Source organism: Aotus nancymaae, unplaced genomic scaffold (assembly GCF_030222135.1).
Source record: "Aotus nancymaae isolate 86718 unplaced genomic scaffold, 86718_ANA_hifiasm-v0.15.2.pri h1tg000020l, whole genome shotgun sequence".
Classification (NCBI taxonomy): Eukaryota; Metazoa; Chordata; class Mammalia; order Primates; family Aotidae; genus Aotus; species Aotus nancymaae.
In genome coordinates, this window is record NW_026988432.1 from 15269889 (window position 1) to 15278376 (window position 8488).

The window sequence follows — 8488 nt, forward strand, 5'->3', positions numbered from 1 at the left end:
AGCAGATATATGTGCTGAATTACCTTTCAAGCAAGGAGGAGAAAAACCCCCTTTCCACTGTCTCCTAGAGATCACCTAAGCCGAAAAGCATGGCATCCAAATCAACACCTTTCAAAAGCCTGTGGCCTCCCTAAAATAATCTCATTTTACAGTGCTCACTCTTACTGAAGCCTACTCCTACTCCCCTTCCCATGAAAAAGTCCTCCTCGAAGACTTCACTGGGCCCTAATTATCATTAAATTGCTTTTATGGCTGTATAAAAATTCGTCTTTAATGTTCACAAGTGGCTCATCTGGATTCCCGTCTGCTACATTTTGGTGTTTAACTCTTTTGGGCAACATTAATGCCTATAGTAAACGCCCAACAAATATCCCAGAACCCAAATCTGTAGGCAGGAATCAAACCGTGAGAAAGCGAGTATACCAGAAGGAAAGAGCATCCCAGGCCGCGCTAAGAAAGGTTTCTCTACCTGGACAACGTGCCTTTCTATTCATCTCAGTCTCTTCGCAGGTCTCTACATCAGATGTCTGCTGGCAACACAAGCCCTCAGAGCAGGAGCCACAAGGACCCGTACGACGCCTTTTAACTCAGGCACACACCAGGCAAAAAAGTCCCTCTGTGCCCGAGACAAGGGCAGCTCGCCCGGAGCGTACCTTCAGGACACCCCGCCGAGGGCCCAGAGGAGCCCCGAGACGGGAGGCGGAGCGCCGGCCAGGCGGGGGAGGAAGGACGGCGCAGCCCGGGGCTCACTGCGGCTCTCGCACAGGTTCCTCCAGCGCTCCGCAGCTCCCGCACCCAGCGCTGAGATGCTCAGAGCCAAAAACGTCCCGACACTCTTCCTCCGAGAGGGACCCCGGGCCGGGAGCTCCATGTCTTCCGTGGCAACTCCGTGGCACGGAAGAGACTTCTAGAGCATTCTGTGATGGCGGGTGGCTGAGTGTGCCGGGGTGCGGGGTGGGGTGGGGGAGTGGAACTGAACGGCCCAGCGAGACGAAGCCGAGCCCTCCGGCGCTGGGAGCCACGGGGTGGGGATTCCGGGCCACCTGCGCCGGGCTGGGGGCTCGGGAAAGGGGCGTCCGAAAGCGAGGCCGGGGAGGCCGCCGGGGCAGCAACCTCACCGAGAGTCCCGGGAGGCTCCGCGCGCCTTACCTGGGCCCTGGGGCTGGCAAACTTGCACGGCTCCACCTCCACCTCCGCGTCCTCGGGACCCCGCCGGAGCGCGGCGCGGAGCCTCTCCAGGTGTTCCCGCAGGGTGACCCGCTGGTGGAAGGAGAAAGCCGGGTGCAGCGAGGCCATCGTGAAAAGCAGCAGCAGTTCCTCCTGGGCCCTGGAGCCGAGCCCGCCGCCGGTCCGGGGCTCCGCGCCGCTGCCTTCCGGGCCCGAGCCGTCCTTCTCAGGGTCCTGCTCGCCGTCGCCGTCCTCGCCGCGATCGTCCTCCGCGCCGCCCCGCGAGCCCTCGCCCCGGGCGGCGCGCAGGCTTTTGAGCACTGAGTCCACCTGGGGCAGCAGGCGGTGCAGGCGGCCAGCGGCTTCCCGGTTCTCCGAGCCCAGCAGCGCCAGGTAGACGATGAGGCGCGAGCGCACCGCGGGCTCTCGGAAGTCGGCCAGCGGCCCCGGGTCCGAGAGGCCATTGGCCTTGGCCTCTGAGTCGCGCAGGTAGTGGTAGTCCTTGCGCGCCAGGTCCTCCAGGCACGACCCGAGGAAGCGCAGCTCCAGCGGGTTGCACAGGTCCAGCAGCCCGCACATGAACTCCAGGCGCTGCGCCGAGCCCAGCACCAGCCCGAACCACTCGTACACCCGCTCCTGCTCCCGCAGCGCCGCCGAGGGCCCCCCGCCGCAGCCCGGCATGCCCGCCCCTGCCGCCGCTCCGCCAGCAACAGGCGGCCCGAGCCCCCGGGGCGGCGGCGGCGACGGCGGCGGCGGCGGCGGCAGGGGACCCCGCGGCGGGCCCGCGGGCGGCGGCGGCGGGGGTCGGCAGTCGCGGCGGCGGCGCGGAGGCGCCTTCGCGCCCGGCCGCGCGTCCGCCTCGGGTTCCTCCGCCTCGGGCGGCGGCTCCGCGGGGTGCGTTGGCTTCAGAGGCAGCTTCATCCTCAGCATCCTCGGCTAGGGCGGCGCAGACATGCGAGCGGGGGCGGGCGGGAGGGGCCGCGAGGTGGGGCACGGGCCGAGGCGGCGGCGCGGCCGTCAGGAGCGGGGCCCCTCCATGCCGCCGGGGGAGGGCCGGGACCGGGGCCGGGGGCGGGTCTCGGCCGGCGAGGGGGGCGGTGGCCGGCCGGCCGGGTCGCTAGCGTCGTCTTCCCGGGCCGGGGGCGGGGCCTGCCCGCGGCAGCTCCTCCCTCTGGGCTCCGCGCCGGTTCTGGGAACTCGGGTGTTCTCCTTCCGCCTCCCTCTCTCCGTCGTCCGCGCTGAGCCCGGGCGGCGGTCCCTGAGAGGTTCCCTCGCGAGCCGGTGAGGACGGAGGGGCTGGATGAGGAGGTGGAGCGGCCCGGCTGGGCCGGGCGGAGAAGCTTGCGGGCTCCGCGCACCGCACCTCCGCCAATCAGCGCCGCGAGCCGACGGTGACGTCGCTCTTCCCTGCCCCTGGGGCGGCCTTTCTCCGGGAAGCCACGCCCAACTGCTGGCCGGCCGCCTCCCTCTCGGCGGCTTCCGCGCGGCCCTAAAGGCTAGTTTTAACGGGGTCGGGTGGGGAGGACGCGGGCTGGGGCCGTGGGACGGCGGGAGGGGGGCCCGGGCGCTGCGAGGAGCGTGCGAGGCCCACGTGAGCAGAGGGATGCGGCTGCTCTCACCTTTCCCGAGGGCCCTGGCCTGGCTTTGGACTCCTGACTCTCCTCTGCTTTGGCAGCTGCCGCCCCACCTCCGCCAGCGGTGCCCCGGCTGCCTGCGCGGCCGGAGCGAACGCTTCCCGGGAGCGGTGGTTTCTCCGAAGTGAGCGCGCCGGCCCCGGGACGTGCTCGTTCGAATCCTCACCGCCGGGTGCACTTCCGGAAAGCCGGCTGGGTGCTGTCTCCCACCTTGTGAAACTTTGCCGGGAGCCTCGGGGTTGACGCTGTGTCGCGCACCGGGGGCTGGATCCTGACGCGGGTGGCGGCGCTGGTTTGCGGCCCCGGCGCCGCGATCCCGGGCCGCGGCACACCCAGGCTGGAGGCACCGTGCGCAGGTGGGGACGCGCGGCCCGGAGGTGCGCACCGCGACCCGGCGGAGGGGAGCGCTGCTGGGGACGTCTGATCTGAAACGCTCTGTGAAAATTATTTTCTGGACGCTTTAGGAAAAGTCTCTCCCTTCCCCGCCCCCAAACCTGTATCTTTCGGGAATTATTGATTTGCTGAATGACATTTCGGTGTCTAACCCATTTTGAATCCTTGTGTTGCGGTAAATTTCATGTGAATGGAGGAATTTAATAAGCTACCAACTTGACAGGCTTTAAACTTTTTTTAAAAAGTTTTGTTACGTTTTTCAGGTTTAGGCTTCCAAGATGACTATACCTCGTACTGTTGCTTTTTTTTTTTTTTTTTTTTAGCAACATAGTCCAAATTTTTAAAACCCAGCTGGATCTTTTGAGGGTTAAAAAGTGAGTTAAAAAAATCCTTAAGGCTTCTAATTTAAATTAGAATTCCTACTACAGCTATATAGTAGGAGTATGCAGAAAGATAAGAATCGCACTGCGACGCTGCCTTGGTGCTGGGACATCTGTTGGAAGAGCATATGCTGAAAACTCCCTTCACCTCACGAGTTTATGTCCTAAGAGGCTCATTCACAGTTCAGTAAAAGGGTGAATTTAAGCCTGAATCAGTTTCAGGGACGAAAAGGAGAGAGGGAGAATTATTTTCAACACATCTGAGGTTGACAAAATATATTAAAGTCATTCTTTCCTGTAATTTGCAGTCTTTCGATTTAATTTACAATCAAAAAAACTTTATTATGAGGACTTTTATTAACAGTCATTGCCCCTTTTTGCTGTCACCCTCAACTTCCCTGGGGTCTACTCCTGTCTCATCTGTTCCCACTTTTCTTATGCTAAAGTTGGAATACTTTAGGCAACTAGTAATAATATTAATCTTGCTAGATATTCACAGGTTCATAGTGAACCATCTGTCTAGATCTGGATATTTAGTGAGCAAATAAATGCTTTACCTCCGAGTTGATTTTTTATGTTATTGATTGATTGATTGACACAGTCTTGCTCATTTTAATTGATTGATTGACATAGTCTTGCTCTGTCGCACGGGCTGGAGCACAGTGACACCATCTCAGCTCACTGCAAGCTCTGCCTCCCTGGCTCAAGTGGATTCTCCTGCCTCAGCCTCCCAAGTAGCTGGGACCACAGGCACACGACACCACACCTGGCTAATCTTTTGAATTTTTTTGTAGAGACAAAGTCTCACCATGTTACCCAGGCTGGCAAATTGAGTTTCATATGTGACCCAGTCACAGGGTCATTTTCCTTGGCAACAAGAAGCCATTTGGTATGAACTCTCCACAATACTTGATGCATAAATTTTACACTAGAATTCAAATTTGTAATCAATCATGATTACTTGTGTAATCATTAAAATCATTGGCCAACATTAAACAATATAGTGATCAAAGCTCGTACCCATAAGTGACATATACCATGACTTAATGATTCTGGTTATCCACCAGCTGGGCAATTTGTTGCTTATCTCCCTCTCTACACACTGACACTCACTAGGAAGACTTAGTGGTTTTTTGCATGCGTCATAAGTGAGAGAACACATTCAGTAAGAGTGAAAAAGCACTGGTGCTTTTGAGAAAGGGGCCCAGATGGAAGTCCCGGTGTAAGATGTGAGTTGTTACATTGGGAAACCTACCCTTATGATTCTAATAAGACTCTCTAGATAAGGGATTCCTCTTACCCAGCCTACCTATTGAGAACACCTGCTCCAGATTCTCTGCTATTTTGTATATCCCCTGTGTAATCAAATCATGTGGGCCAGATCATATTGTGATAATGGTGAGTTTGTGGTTGTATCCAAATCTTTTATAAAGAAATACATCCTGTAAAAAAAAATCCTCAGGGTGCTCTCTTTGGTAGCACATATACTCAAATTGGAATGGTACAGAGAAGATTATCATGGCCCCTGCACAAGGATGACACACAAATTCATGAAGCATTCCATTATTTAAAAAAGTCCTCAGGACACAAAGTATTATTGTCTCTTGTCCCTAGATGATATGTATATTTTTAACTTCCCACACTACACTGATATACCTAGATGATGTTTAGTGCACATTCAGTATATTGTTTTATTTCCCTCTTTAATAATGAAAGGTGGTATTATTCATATACCATGCCATACCGTAATATAGTTGGATAATATATTATCCAAATATTTATATGTAATCAGAAAACTGATTCCAAGTGAAGGTTTGGATGAAGGCGCGAGTGACGGAGGAGACTTTGCAACCCTCCTTTTTGCAGCTGGGTTGCTGCAAGACATTTCACCAAAACCACAGATAATTGGGTGATTCAGGGGAGCCTGATTTACTAAAATATATCGACTGTAAAAAGGATGCCCAGATGCATCCACTTCTACTTCAGACATCTTGAAACAGTCTGATTCATATTAAGAATTTGTTCCCTATCAGACCCCTCACCTATTACAACTCCCTGTCTGTTTCCCCCATTAGAATGTAAATATCTTAAAGTCACTGACCATGTTTTATTCAATGTTACATTTTCTCATCTGGCACACAGTAGATGCTCATCCAAGTTTGTTGAATGAATGAATGAATGAATGAATGAATGAACAGTGCTCTCAGAACCAAAAGTAAAGGCCAGAAGCTCCTGGGTCACATGAAACCTTGTTCCTACCTAGTAGGGAAAAAGAAAACATGTCTCAGCATTTTCAGACTAGCCCTGAGATTCACTGCAGCTGAATTGGCTGAGGTTCTATGTCTGTTCTTGATCAGTCTCTGGGGCCAGGGCAGTGAGTCAACTTCTTCAGAACCATATGAGTCCCTTCCAAGGAAGTCCAGGGCTGTTGGAACGGGGAAGAAAAATATGGATGCAGGGAGGCACCAACATATGTCTGATATCATTGTACTTTAATCTGTAGTTTTGATAGTTTTAATTGCCATGGGTCTAAGTTACCGCAAAAATAAATTTTTGTTTAGTTAGATCACATACAGCATTTATTTTAAAAGAGATGTTAAATATTAAACTGTCTTTAAATATTACATTTACAAAGCTGATCTAAAGGTCTTGGTGCAAAACACCGGTAAGTTATTTGCTGATATACAACTTAAGGGAAAAAAAATTACATATTAAAATTAAAAAGATAAGTTTTTGTAAGGCTTTAAAAAATTCCCTGACAGAGTTGAGATAGAAATTACTGGTGTTGTCACTGTGAGAAGTATTTCCATTGGTCACCTGGGAATCCATGCCCAATACCGTGGTATATGGCATCTTTTCTGGAAGACTAGCCTTGGATTGAATTCACAGTCTCCCTGGAGTTGTGGTTCCATTTGTCAGAAAGATTCTTAGGGATTTAGACTGGCCAAGCTGTCATGTTCTCACACTCATACATTTGAAATTTTTGGAAAAACCATAAAACCCACCAATCTTTGGAGACCGTCCAGAAGTCAACTTGATTCTCAAATGGTTTGGTTTGGAAAATTGTCAGGCTACTTGTGTTAAAAATTAAAGAACTAGCTGGGCATGGTGGTGTGTGCCTATAGTCCCAGCTACTCAGGAGGCTGCAGCAGGAGGATCACTTGTGCCCGGGAGTTCGAGGCTGCAGTGCTCTATGAGTGCACCTTTGGAGTGGCACCATACTTTAGTCTGGACAACAAAATGAAACTTCATCTCTTATAATAAGAAATGAACTGGCTGATGTTGGGTACTTGCCAAGGCAGACCACCTTAAGTAAGCCCCTGGGGTTCTGTGGGACCTATGCAAATAGATTTTCTGCTCAACTGTTCAAAAAGACAAGGGCTGTCCCCCTCAGAAAACAACACTGACTTCCAGAGACCCTTGGAGAGATGGAAGTTTTTGAAGATTGGCTTGCTAGATAGAAAAATAACCAGTGCTCCATCAGTGTTCTCTTGATTGGAATTTGCTGATTCATGTTTCTTAAAATACATGATCACATCAAGTTTGCTGACCTGTTGATTATTAACCCAGCCTCAATCCAATGGCTATTACCCTTTAGCTTTCTTAAAGGAAGGTTGATTTTATTCAAGTATCTAAGCTTCTCCCAAAGACCCTTGTGGCTTGAAGGACACCTTTGATGGAGCCATGGATAGGATAAATCTTTATCAGTAAAACAATTAGGAAATCCTGTACTTTTGCAGTTGGTTCAGAATGATTTGGACATGACGAGGGACACACGAGCTAGTTTGGAGGGGCTCCCACTGGCCAAATCTGGCTACATTTGAGTATCAAAAAGATTAAATGGTACCATTAAATAGAGAATCCAGCTTCATAGGGATTCTCAAAGAGGTGGGGAGAGTGCAGAGAGAGAAAACAAAACAAAACAAAACAAAACGTATTTATAGAAGAATGCCAGCTAAAAAAAATGTAGAAGAGAATGAGGAAAATATCATTTTGCAATCACCAAATGTAATAATTGATAAGGCATTTTCACCAGTGAGTGGGAAGTTGTTGAGAAATGAAACACATATTCTCAAAGTACCACATCAGTTAAAAAGGAGAATAAGTTTTTTGTTTTTGTTTTTGTTTTTGTTTGAGATGGAATCTTGCTCTGTCGCCAGGCTGGTGTGCAGTGGTGCAATCTCGGCTGACTGCAACCTCTGCCTCCACACAATTCTCCTGCCTCAGCCTTCTGAGTAGCTGGGACTACAGGTGCACACCACCATGCCCGGCTAATTTTTGTATTTTTAGTAGAGATGGGGTTTCACCATGTTGGCCAGGATGATCTCGATCTCTTGAACTCGTGATCTGCCCGCATCAGCATCCCAGACTGCTGGGGTTACAGGTGTGAGCCACTGCGCCCAGCCTAGAAGAGGTACTTTTACACAGATATATCTGATAAATACCACCTCAACCATGTGGTCACAATTATTGTCAGCAATAATGGCACAATCTAATATTTTCTTCCCCATGTCCTAGATGCCACTGGAAGTGCACACTACTTGTAATATTCTTTCCAAAATGTTTATGCTGAATCTAATCATGGGGAAGTAAGACAAATCTGGACTGTGGAACATTTTATTAGACAACTGCTCTGAATCTTTAAAAATATAAATGTTGGCCAGGTGTGGTGACTCACACCTGTAATCCCAGAACTTTGGGAAGCCGAGGTCAGGAGTTTGAGCCTAGCCTGGCCAACATGGTGAAACCCCGTCTCTACTAAAAATACAAAAAATAAGCCGGGCATGGTGGTGGGCACCTGTAGTCCCAGCTACTTAGGAGACTGAGGCAGGAGAATCACTTGAACCCAGGAGGCAGAAGTTGCAGTGAGCAGAGATCGTGCCATTGCACTCCAGCCTTGGTAACAAGAGTGAA

The 8488-nt window shown here is 51.1% G+C and overlaps 1 protein-coding gene and 1 non-coding gene across 4 annotated transcripts in view; one reads left to right on the plus strand and one right to left on the minus strand.

Moving 5' to 3' along the window:
- ZCCHC2 (zinc finger CCHC-type containing 2) overlaps positions 1-2097 on the minus strand; it is a 63658-nt gene extending 61561 nt beyond the window's left edge. For 2 of the 3 annotated variants that reach the window (XM_064379057.1, XM_012446447.3), the window contains exon 1: positions 1150-2097. In XM_064379057.1, the coding sequence (XP_064235127.1) occupies positions 1150-2097 (948 nt within the window). The remainder of the gene's footprint in view (positions 1-1149) is intronic. The other variant, XM_064379058.1, reaches the window with a different exon arrangement.
- A 2940-nt stretch (positions 2098-5037) lies between these two features.
- On the plus strand, positions 5038-5144 carry LOC135276097 (U6 spliceosomal RNA). Its single transcript, XR_010343667.1, has one exon. It is a non-coding gene; the product is annotated as a U6 spliceosomal RNA (small nuclear RNA).
- The last annotated feature ends 3344 nt before the right edge of the window (positions 5145-8488 follow it).